The 13,265-nt window shown below is 33.0% G+C and overlaps 1 protein-coding gene across 1 annotated transcript in view; it reads left to right on the top strand.

Annotated features, from left to right (window-relative positions):
* Nucleotides 1–6,154: 6,154 nt before the first annotated feature.
* The window catches only part of LOC120414538 (lachesin), a 171,435-nt gene continuing 164,324 nt past the window's right edge, over nt 6,155–13,265 (top strand). Inside the window, exon 1 of the mRNA XM_039575749.2 lies at nt 6,155–6,478. Coding sequence (XP_039431683.1) covers nt 6,403–6,478 — 76 coding nt within the window. The 5' untranslated portion in view covers nt 6,155–6,402. The remainder of the gene's footprint in view (nt 6,479–13,265) is intronic.

The raw sequence follows: 13,265 nt of genomic DNA, 5'->3' as shown, positions 1-13,265 counted from the left end.
TCGTCCGTGTCTGTCGCGGGTGACCATGAACGGCCATGATCGATGACGACCAACTTTTTCAAAACTTTTTTTCGTAAAATCGCGATAACTCGTGATGTTTATAAGCAAACCCCTTATGTCTATATATCAAAATTTTTGTAATTGTCTGCTCTACAACTTTGTAGAACACTGTTACACTCTAAAAAATAACCCTGCATAGTTAGAAAAAACACGAAATTTTAAAATGAAAAATTTTGTTCTAAATGAAAAAATGACCCTTCTGGGTCAATGTAGATTCGTAAAGTACATTAAATTTCCCATAAAATGACATGTTCCAAAAATTTTTACAGTCGAGTAACGGAAAATGGGAGATTTTTTAAAACTTTTTTAGTGTTTTTTTCGATGAAAAATACGTTTTTTCGGAATTCTGAATACGCCATCAAATCGGGCGTCTAATTTTACATAAAAGTCCCTTTGACACCAAATTTCTATCTCATCACCGTTTCAGGCTGCAAATTATTGAAAAACACCTCTTTTTTCGCATGTTCAAAAATGGAAGGGGTCGTACCGCCCCTCCGTCACGAGATATCAAAAAACGGACCTCGGATTCGTGATCAGGGACAAAAGTTACCACTTAGGACAAAGTTTCACGCAAATCGAAGAGGGGTCGGGGCAACTGCTGTGTGAGTTGGCGGAGAATTACCCAATTGTCTTTTTGCGGCGCTACTCTTGCGGTGTTCCCTTTGCTCTGATCTGGACAATGCGACTGGACTGCAGTGCAATACCGATCGGCTGGGCATTATTTACATTTACACGAGGAAAGTATTTTGGGAAGAGGCGCAAAAGAATATCCCAAGATCGATCACGTGCTTGAAGAGCACGTGAAGCAACCGTTTTATACTCATGCGGTTGCTGCTACCTCTAAACTTAAACCTAAGGCTGCCACCCTGAGAAGAACCCATGTCTTTCCGCTTATGAGGCGAAACCCGTAACCATTCGGCCACAGGAGGTTGGCATTGGGTGAGACTTAGAAACGGCACTAATTTTAATAAATGAAAAACTGCGACTATTTTCAAAAAAGTCACCTAAAAATGGCTACGAAAAATGAAGTTGAAAAATTTTTGCGACCAATATTTCAATTTTTTGAAAAACTCTGTATTGATTCAAAAAATCATAACTCGGTCAAAGATTTTTTGCCCATTCTGAAAATTTCTGAAAAGTTGGCATTTTATGTCCTCTAAAACATATAAAAAAAAATTTAAAAAAATAAAAATAGTGTTTTTTTGCAAATCAAGTTTTAGTGACAAAAAGAGAAATTAATAATCACAAATTTTTTTTACCCTGCATCGTTTTTTTCAGTGTAGTCCATATCCATACCTACAACTTTGCCGATCAAAATCGATCAAAAAGTTCCTTCAAAAGATACAGATTTTTGAAATTTCATACATCATTTTTGTATGGACAGCTGCCAAATTTGTATGGAAAATTATATGGACAAACTAATGATGCAAAATGGCTTCTTTGGGCATACCGATTAAAAAATACAAAAATTAAAATTTAAGAAAAATTACCGATTCCGTAGAGAACTGCTTGAATAGAAACACGTTATTTTAAAATGAAAATGTTTGTTTTATATTAAAAATTACTTCTCTGGGTTATTGCAGATTCGATAAGAACATTTAACTTTCTACAAAATGATTTTTAAACTATACATATTTTTTCTCGGAATTTTGAGTACGCCATCAAATCAGGTTTCCAAATTTACATAAAAGTCCCTTTGAAACAAAATTTCTATCTATCCACGGTTTCGAGCTACAAATCACTGATGAACGGGTCATAGTAGAAACCCAGCAAAAAGAAATGAGTCGTAACGCCTCTCGGTCATGAGATATCGAAAAAGGGACTTCGGATTCTCGATCAGAGACTAAAAGTATCAAGTTAATCGAAAACGGGACGGGGCAACTGCTGAGTGAGTTTGTGGAGAACAACTCAAGCGTGATAAAAATTTAAAAACTTAAGAAAAATATCAAATTGATAATGTTAAAGAACTTATATTTTACAAAACTTACAAGTTCTCCCAAAACACCACATTTAGTGGAAAACTCGCTTGAAAAGCACCTCTCCCTCCTTTCAAGATTTCACAAAGCTTGTCTCTCAGCCAAGAAAATCGTGAGTGACTAGCACATAAATCAAAGCCTTTGTACCGGAAAGGGGATGAGGAAGGTCATTTTTTAGTAGCACCTACTAACACACTAGCGAACAAAACTCCACGCTCCAAGTCCCAGTCCCGCAGTCACTAGTTGGAGCAGCAGCAGCCATAAAACACATCACTCAAAGCAAGTGTGGGCCAGTCGGCAGTCTTCCCTCTCGGAGGAGTAGCAGCAGCAGCACATCACCACATAATTTAATTGGATCGTTTCCCTCCGGGTGGGCTGGCTGGGAAATCTTCCCACCCTTTGTGTCACCACCACAGCCACCACCCTCTTGGATTTTCTTGGGCAGTTCTCCTGTGCTGGGGGAATACTTGAAAATCACGGAAATCGGACGATTTTGCACGGAATGGTTAAGTGATTGTGAAATTTGATGATAAAATCCAAACAGAAACAAACAAATCCATATTTGTCCAAATGTTCAAATTGCATTTTCAGCAAGTTTATAAATCATGCTTGAAAATTTGAAAAAAATCACTTTTAAGGCAATGACTGAAAATTGAAATGAAAATAGAATCACTACATGTAAAATGCTTCTACAAATAACACAAAGAAAACCTTTTTTTGATTGAAACATTCTGAATCAAGATTTGAATGTTTTTTTCTAAAACAAACATGGCTGCCAAATGGCCGATTGGGGATGATGCCTTCCAGAGCCTTAATAGCAAATATTTCAATCATTTGCTTGAAATTGAAAATTATATTGATTTAACATCAATCGATAATTAGGTAACAGAAACCCCAAATTTGGTGCCGATTGGACCATCCTACTGTTATTGGCGATTTTCCAAAAAACTTTTTTTTCTCATTGCAACTATTAAATCAAAAAACTTTCTTCAGGTTGCATTTTATTGAAAATTGTCCATGGAATTTGATAGTAACAATTTTTAACCCTTGAATGCACCCCAATATTGTTTTTTACATATTTAGTTTTAAAATATCGTTTTGACCTATTCTCCATTTTCATTATTTTTTACTTTTTAGAATCGTGTTTCCCGGACAATTTACATAATTACATAAAAATCAAGAGAATTAGCGATTTTACTGAAAATAGTTTGATTTTTCGAAAAGAAGCACACCGAAATAGACAGAGCTGTTAATAGCGAGCAAATTATGAACATGTTCATGGCCTACTAAGACATCACGTTTTCGCTGTCATTGTCATTTGGTAATTTAGTAAAATCAAACTTTTTTTTAAATTAAATCGCTGTTTCCTGTGAATGGTTCATTGAACTTTAAGGTTTTCATTGATTTTTATGTAAAATAGTCCAGGGAACACGATGATGAAAAGCAGGAAAAAATCGGAAATGAGGAATGCGTCATAACCACATTTAAAAACTAAAAGTGTAAAAAATATACGGTGGGGTAGATTTCGTTTTTATCGATTTTTTTGACAATTTCCTGTAGAATGAAACCTGAAAAAAGTATAATTTTTTGAAAATCTATAAAAATAAAGGGATGATCCAATCGGAACCAAACTTGAAATTTCTGTTAATTATCGATTGATGAACGTTTCCTCCAAGTTTGGTCCAAATCGGTGAATATCGAGTCCAAAAGAATACTCAGTTGACGTGAAATTATCCATATCTTTAGTATTAATTTAATTATTTTGCAAAGATGTATTTTCTAATGTTTTAGCTTCATTATTTGATGATCTTTTTTCACAAATTCATAGATTTTATTTCAAGATGTAGATATAATTTTTTTTTATTTTTTTTTAAAGTTCTTGAAAAATTTCAGGAAAATTTAAATAAAAAATAAAAAAAAACATTCCTAGCTTAATAATAATCTTCAAAAATTCTGAGGGCAACAATACATTGTTTTATTCTGAACTTGACCTTCGTTGGTCGAGGTATTTTTTAATTTTTTCACGGCGAATACGTTAAATGAAAGGATTTATGAGTTTTTTTGAATCAAAAAACGGACTGAATTTTCGGAATTTTTAGACAATTGTTCAGTACAGTTTCAAGTTATGAATGTTTTTGCAGCAGAACTAAAAAAACCCAATTTGCATTCTTTTAGAAAAATCAATTAAAAGTAAGAAATTCGAGCTGGCGATTTTGAGTTTTTCGCACAAATTTAGCATTTTCTTAGAGATTTTTTTTTTATTTGGATGAAACTTTAACCATACATTCCCCATGTCATAAAAAACACTTAAAATCATATGTTTTTCCATAATTTTTTTATACGGGCCTGCAATGTTCAAACGAAAATCTGTATCTTGAGAAAAAGATTTTATGATCGATGAGGTGGTTTAGGTAAAATTGCAGGTTATAATACCTCATTTCCAGTTAAAAAATAATTCAGTATTATTTTTGGGACTTGAAAAAGACATTTTTTGCACTTGAGTTTAGCATGGTGCAAAATCTGGTACAAAAGTGGAAAATTTGGAAAAATGTGATTTTTAGGAATACCTTAAAATTTTGACATACATCGTTTTAAAATCTGTTTCTTAATTCAAATCAAATTTACAATAGCAAATGACTTGACAATTCTTTTTGATAAAGTTTTAAGCTTTCTTGTAAGCATTTTCGGACGTTTTTCCAGTTTTTTTTTAAATAAAATTTTAATTTACAAAAATATTTTGTAGTTTCAGCTGAAAAAAAATCCTACAATTTTCAATTGTTGTGATGAGATTGAATTTTGTGAAAAGTCTGTTATTTTTCAGTGGAACCAGTGGAGTTTTTTTTTTAAAGGTCCAATAGACCCAATTTCCAGATTTTGCTTTTTGGGTGTTTTTGAAACCGCCTGGAGTCAGGGGTATTAAAAACACCCAAAAAGCAAAAACTGAAAATTTGGTTTACAGAATTGGTTCAATTTTCAATGTTTAAAAATGAAACTACAGTGAAATTTTCTGCTCATCTTAAAAATTTGTATTCCTCAATTCGAAGTATTAGAATCAAGACTGACCTGCTAAAAACGGTAAAGTAACTAAAATCACCAGTTTTTGACATTTTAAATTGTTGAGCTCGATTTTTAAATTTCAAGACTATTTTCAATAAAAAAGAGCAGATTTTTTTTTACTTTTAAAATCAAACTAGTCATTAGTCACGACATCTCGAGTTGGAATTGAGCGCTTATTAGATGGCACTGGGGAAAATCAATTTTCAAATATTTTTTTTATGTAGGCTGTATCTATTGAAAGTAATTTTCGCAGCATTTCGAATAAAAGTGTTGTTGGGTTGCTTTTCCTTCATGAATTGTTTTCAAATTGCAATAAAGCGCAAAAATCTCGAAAAAGTATGCATTAAAATATCTAAATCATCTATAAACATCTGCAAAGCAATACAAAAATGCATCTAAACATAATTTTTGACAAAATACAGTTATTTTGAATTTTTTCCAAATTTTTTTCCAAAAAGATGCATTTTTTAGTCCCCTGACCATGTTAGAAAACTGGGAAAATTGAAAAATAACTTTTTTGGGAATTCAAATTTTAGTAATATAGAATCAATTAAAAAATTGCATTAGAAATTGATGGTTTTTATCTGAGAGCAGTCACCACAATCAAAAATCTGTTGTTAAAATTCAATCAGTCAAAATCTTCTAAATTCTAAATTGAAAGAAATTAGAAATAAGATCATTTCAAGCCTTCCGTGCCCCCTAACAATCCCCCAAAAGATTCCAGTCTTCTTCCTTGCGTGTGTCTCTTCTTCGTCTTGCTGTTCCCACCTTTTATCATCCCAGAGATTGAACAATTTCCCTCACACTCCCAATCTCTCTTTGCCAATTTCACAGGAAGCCGACACTCGCTGGACGCACCACGGCACCACACCACGGAGAGGACATAAATTCCGATAAGACAATTGCCAGGCGTTGATCCCGCGGGAGGTCCCCCCCCCTGGTGAAGGCCTCCAACTTCCAAAAACGTGGCCAAGTGATTTACTGGGGCAATCGCGTAAGTACTGTCTCCCTGGAGGGTGAGAAAAACAGTGAGCAGTGAGCGATGAAAAGTGAGAATTCAAGTTTAAGTTAAGCGCTTAAATTTAAAAAAATCGGGAAAAGTGAAGGAAAACCACAATTCCGCAACTTTTTAGGGGTCAACCAAAAAAATATAAATTTAATCCCAGTTGAAAGTGTCTGAGCCGCAGTCTGAGTGTCGTCTCAAAGTTGAGTGAGTGAGTTTTCGCGGGAAAAAATCGTGGAGTTAAAAGTTTTCTGGAGAATTGCAAAAAGGTGAAATAAAAAAAGAAGGAGACTAGAGTAAGCCATCATGAACACGTCACTCAGAATTAGCTTATCGTCGGCGGCACTGCTCGTGCTGGCCGTCTGGCTCAATCTGGTCGGAGGTAAGTCCAAGGGGTTAGAAAGTGTTTTTTTTTATCGGATGACAGGTATAGTTTAAGCAAGTGAGAGGAAGGATGATTTAGACACAATTTATTTAAAATAAAAACCCAATTACTTTAATGGACGTGCAATTCTTAAGGGCACTATTTTAAACTGAAACAAAATGTTTTGGAAATTCCTTAAAATTAAGATCTTTTTATTTCCTTTTTTTCTAAAAATGCAACAACAAAAAAGCCGTTTAGGAAAATATGCCTAATGGGATTGGCATGGAATTAGAGTTATAGTTGCAAATCAAGTAAAAATAAACATTGCTTACATGTTTGGCCTGTAAGAGATTCAATTTTATTTCCATTAATTTTGCAAATTCTTACGACCTATTTAAAAAAAATGTATTGCATACATTTTACAAGAAGCCTTCTTGCCAAGCAAGTTTTTCTAGAAATCAGTTGAACTCGTTTTAAAGTTGCTGTTATCGAATGTTAAATGCTGGTGTGCCATTATTGAGTGCCCGATGGAAGTATTATTATGTTTGGGATGAACATAAAGAAGATATTTGGCATCATCATCAACAATATTTGAAATTCTGTATGATAAGCAAGTATTTTCTGATCACTTTGGTGTTTTTTAAATAAATATTGAAGGTTCAACATTTTGGTACATTTTTTGTACAACGTTTCAGTGGACCAAAGTTCTATTGAATTTATTTAATTAATTTAAATATTTTGAAGGAACTGTCATAGCAACGCTCTTAACTTTTTTTCAGTGATTCTCTTAATTGGTGCCAAACAATGTATTTTAAAACCTGTAAATACTTTAAAAAAATGATTTTAAAAATATCTCAATGTTTCGTTGAAAAAAATTTTCCTCTCGGCTACTTACTCTAAATTCGAATAATAATAATTACAATCAGCGTACATTTATCATACAGAGTATCGCTTCAAGATATATTTTTTCTCCAAGGTCAGTATTTGGTCTGTCTTTTGTGTTTTTGCTAAACTGTTAAATTTTATAAATTTTAGCTTTTCAGTATTTATATTTTGCTTATTATATGCACTTTCAATATAATTCATTTAAAAGTTTTTATTAAAATTTGAGGTGCAAACTTCATGCATGCACTGTTAGGCAAAGTAAAATAACTGAATTGCTTAAATTTTGAAAAAAATAACGCTTCAGAAAATTATGTGATTTTTTACAATATCTGGATTGGCTAAAACAAACTCTTTCTCAAATAAAACCAATTATTTCTGTTTGGGCTTGATTTGTACTGAAAATGGCTGCAAAATGCATAAAAATGTATAAGGCCAAAGCAAAATTCATTTTTACGCTTTTGTCCCCCATCCCCTTTCAATTTTGTATGGTAAAAACTAAGGATAAAAACGTAAAACTTGCTATTTTTTTTTTAATTAAAGCAATCTCAGCGATTCCCCACAAAAACAGCGAAAAACAGTTGTCCAATCGGGCTCAAAATTGAAGTAGGGATTTCAAGGAAGAAGGCCAAAAAATGCAGCCTAACATTTGAAAAAATTGTATGAAAATATGAAATGTCAATCTGACGGAGTCTCGACCAAAAAGCCTATGTCTGAAAATATTTTTGTTTGATAACTCGGAAAATGTTACCTAACATACTCGAAAATTATAAGATTTGGAGATTTTTTTGGTTAATAAATAGTGAGTTTGTGGGCGCTCCACGCGCAAAAACCGAAAAAATGACGAAAACGGGAATAAATCAACTTTTTTCACTAAAGCTGCCATAACCATAACCTTACAACAATTTCCGTAATTGTATAACGCAACTTAGTGAAAAAATAAAAAAATTGATTTTTTTTCCCGAAAATTGGCATTTTTCGGACCACCCTAACATGGCGTAGGTCTCCCTAATTGCCAAACAAAAAAAAAAATGGGTCTGATTGTTTCCTCCAGAGATACCCAGTCCATTTTAGAACCCAAAATTGCTTTATAAGACAGTTGCAAATCTTAATTCAAGTTTTGCCCCCTCCCTCCTCAAAACATCCTCCAAAATCGCGGGGTGAAATAAAATAAATATTAGGGATATAGGGGGTAGTATGCACCCCCTAAGGGAAAACTGTGATTTCTCAACCATCACAGCATTACTGTGGAAGATTGTTGTTCGATTATCTAAAACAACAATTATTCTTCGTCATCCATGTGGAAAAAGTCTTAAAAAATCTCAAAATTGTTCGAAAACATCAAATTTCTATTAACATTTTTGATTCATTTCAAACAACCATGCGGAGCAATATGCATTGGGGCTAAATGCACTAAAACAACGGAGCAAAATGCACCGGGGAAAAGCAGTTTTCACTAGTCACCACTAGATGACACCGCTGTTTTTACAAAGGTACTTCACAGCGGTGCATTTTGCCCCGACCACGCTTTTTGCAGAAAATTTAATAAAAAATGCATTTTTTGATGTTTTGGACTCAATTATCTACATAATAATAAAGATTATGGCAAAAACTATATACCTCAACACTTACAATAACAATAAATGCTTTTTATATTGTCAAAAAATCATTGTCAAAAAATCATGAAAGCTCAATGAATGTTAGATGAAAACACAACATTTTAAAGTTTTGCAAATAACTTAACCTGTATTTATACCACAATGCTCAAATTTTTCCAGCATGGTTTAGCAATGTTAAGCTACCAATTTCTATATTTTTTCCCCGGAAAATTCTTCCAAATACCGAGAAAAGCAGGGGGTGCATTTTGCCCCGGGGGTGCATATTACCCCCTCTCCCCCTATTTTAATTTATATTTTCAATGGAAAAACTAGGATAGTCGATTGGAATGCTTCTTCTGAGTAATTCTCTCAGATTTCGGTCATTCTATATTTTTTTGTATTTTTTAATCCGAATGAAACTTTTTTGGTGCCTTCGGTATGCCCAAAGAAGCCATTTTGCATCATTATTTTGTCCATATAATTTTCCATACAAATTTGGCAGCTGTCCATACAAAAATGATATATGAGAATTCAAAAATCTGTATATTCTGAAGGAATTTTTTGATCGATTTGGTGTCTTCGGAAAAATTGTAGGTATGGATAAGGACTACACTGAAAAAAATATGATTCACTGTAAAAAAAAATTTGATTTTTTGTTTCACTTTTTGTCATTTTGTCTTTTTAATTTGCAAAAAAAAACACACTATTTTTATTTTTTTTCATTTTCTAATATGTTTTAGGGGACATAAAATGCCAACTTTTCAGAAAACATTTCAACTTTATTAATCGATGTAAAATCGAATTTGCAATCAAAAAGCACTTTAGTGAAATTTTGATAAAGTGCACCGTTTTCAAGTTATAGCCATTTTTAGGTAACTTTTTTGAGAATTTTCTCAGTTATTATTTTTTTCAAAATTAGTGACCATGTTTGCCCACTTTTGAAAAAAATATTTTTCAAATGCTGAGAAAGTTCTTTATATTTTGCTTTTTTTGAAATTTGTTGATGCGACCCTTAGTTACTGAGATATTGCCATGCATAGTTTTAAAAACAGAAAAATTGATGTTTTCTAAGTCTCACCTAAACAACCCACCATTTTCTGATGTCAATATCTCAGCAACTAAAGGTTCGATTTTCAATGCTTAAATATGAAACATTCGTGAAATTTTCCGATCTTTTCGAAAACAATATTTTCAAAATTTTAAATCAAGACTAAACATTCAATTTTACGCCCTTTTGAAATGTTAGTGTTGATTTAAATTTTTTGAAAATATTGTGCTCGAAATTTCATAATATAACATTGAAAATCGGATTAAAAATTAAAATTAATAAAAAAGACCGATTTCGTAGAGAACTGCTCTACTGCCAAATAAAGACTCTTTTATCTGTTAACACATTTTTGATTACCGCAGACATTCCACAGGTCAGTACAAAATGTAAAATTTAAGGAAAATTGATAATCTATTGTAAACTATGTAGCTTACATGGCAAAACCAATATTTATTATTTTTTAGTCAATAAAAGGCCTTTTTCATGTTTTTTTCAGACTTAGAATTTTTGGACCACAAATCTTACGTAGAAAAATTGGAAAGAATATATTTTCATGAATTCATTGATACTTTGCGATTTTTTGACAGAAAAATTAGCATTTTATGAAACTTCCTGAATATATATTTTTTGAAAATTTCCACCGCACAACCTCGTCTAGAGCTATATATAAAATTTGTTCCAGCCTTAACGAAATAATTATGCAGAAACTTTCAGTGCCAACCATTGTATAGCAAAAGTTAAGCCTAGCATCAACTATAGAATACGTGTTTGAATAATTTTGGAGAAACAAGCTTGTCGATTGCGAAAAATCTAATATCTTAGGAACTACGGAATAGAAGGACGATTTAATTGCACATTTTGTTTCTCAATATTTTTGTTCAAATTTGTTAAAAAAAACTTTTTGCATGAGTTAAATAATTTTTTTTCACCTTAAACATATTATTGAAATTTTGCCAAAACTAATTTCAACTTGTTCTTTATGAATGTCATTTATGAAAAAACAACTAAACTATTATATGTCATTTTCTGATAAGTTGAAGTAATTTTGCTTATTCATGAGAATAAGATATACTTCAAATAAAAGATTTTGTACTCAATTAATATTCATATTTTCCTGAACAAATTGCAATGATATGGAATGAGGTATTCGTCAGGTTGTTTGAAAATATAGATTTTTGATATAATTTTCTTCAAAATTCAACAGGGAATTAAATAAATATGCGGAGATAGCGATAGGACTATATCGGAGCCTTAGTTTGGTATGAGTAAAAAAAATCCTTTTTCAGAGAGTTTTGTTATTGATGCAATGAATTGTCTAAAAAAGTATATTTTTGAGGGCGCATATTTAATGAAATCTTCTAAATTTTAAGTTAAAAGTTTTATGTTAAAAAATTTAGAAGATTTCATTAAATATGCGCCCTCAAAAATATACTTTTTTAGACAATTCATTGCATCAATAACAAAACTCTCTAAAAAAAGGATTTTTTTACTCATACCAAACTAAGGCTCCGATATAGTCCTATCGCTATCTCCGCATATTGATTTAATTCCCTGTTGAATTTTAAAGAAAATTATATCAAAAATCTATATTTTCAAACAACCTGACGAATACTTCATTCCATATCATTGCAATTTGTTCAGGAAAATATGAATATTAATTGAGTACAAAATCTTTTATTTGAAGTATATCTTATTCTCATGAATAAGCAAAATAATTTTTTCACGTTTCACAAAAAAAAAAATCAAAATATTTTGAACAAGCCCATACATGCAAAACTAAATATCAACGCAGGAAAATTCCTTCCAAAGTGTTTGCAGTTGATAAGTTTTTATTTACACTAAATTTTTTGAAAAAAATAGTATGGTCCCTGATTTTTTTTCTAACCGATTTGAAGAGGGCACCTCGCAACATAAAATTTGGAAATATTTGCAACGGCCTTATTTGAAAAAAAAAAAAACATTTGATAAAAAGTAAATCATTTAATTTTCAATAATGCCACGACACTGCGGCGTCACACTCTGGTGACAGTGTTCAAACTGCCTACACTTTCCACCAACTAACAGTTGCATAATTTCTAGGCAGTTTCCACTGCAGAAGGAAGCACTCTCTCCTTCAACTCCAGTGAATATGTCACCATCAGCAGCTTCAGCTTCAGCTCATGTGGCACATGACGGAAATCTCCGCAAAGCCTGCTGCAACCTTGTCACTGCATTTCACGCCTGCTGCAACTTGCAACTTAATTATGGAAAAAGGGGGTCGACGCTATTTTTGGGCTTATTTTAAACTAAATTTAGGGAAAATAGCTTTTTCAAGTTGTCATTCAGTGCCGCTGAAACTCCGGCTTTTAATGAGACCTTCTCGAGAAACACATCACACAGTCAGGGGATCTTCCGGATAAAGAGGACGAGCTGGGCTGGGCAAACAGTGGAAAATTGCTATGATTAATAATGTCCATCCCTTTGGAGAGGGAGCTCGTTTTTCACTGGCCCCTTTCATGTGGCCACTAAATTGCAGTGTGGAGAAGCTGAAGGTGAGCAGCAAAAAAAGAAGGAAAAATGAGGAAAACCTCGGAAGGTACCGTCCTTACTCCGCCCACACCACCACAGGAATGACAAGAGTATTAATTTTCCCCCGATCTTGCTTTCCTGCTTGTCTACGTGTGTGAACTGAGTCAGTAGTGGACCATGTGTATGGCAGATGCTGTTTGATGATGAAAACGAGCGAGGTTCGTTTTACTCGAAAATTATAAGCTCAAATTTTCCACTTCGCTGCAGTAGCTGAATGTCACTCGTCTGAGGAAGAGTGGAAAAGTAGCGGATAAGATTAATGTTTTTCTAGGTTATGTCAATGTTTTTAGAAACATTTTCCTTTTAGAAATAAATTCAAATATTCAAAAACAACAACAAGAAAACTTTTTACAACTCCAAATTTGACAAACACAGTCAATTGTATCCAGCCAGACTGCGCAACTGGTGGTGTCTATTAAAATTCCTAACCCTGCATCCTTTCAAAAAGAACCAACTCCGCACAATCCGGAAGCGCTTAACTAACCCACTTTGCCACCGGAGACCAATCGAAATCAAATCACCAAACTCCGGGGACCCCCTTCAGTCTGTTTCGAACAATCGCAATTTCATCAGTAGCGTGGTTCACGTTTCTATGAAAAAGACAAAAGTTGTTATTTTGTCTTGCATCAACCGGAATTTCGTTCTTTTATGTCCCCAGAAGCACTCCTGAAAATTTGAGCCCATTTGGTAAGGTCTAGGAGCTCCAGTT

This window comes from Culex pipiens, chromosome 1 (genome assembly GCF_016801865.2).
Source record: "Culex pipiens pallens isolate TS chromosome 1, TS_CPP_V2, whole genome shotgun sequence".
Taxonomy (NCBI): domain Eukaryota; kingdom Metazoa; phylum Arthropoda; class Insecta; order Diptera; family Culicidae; genus Culex; species Culex pipiens.
Note: the sequence above shows the minus strand (reverse complement) of the source record. Positions and strands in the feature narration are given on the sequence as shown.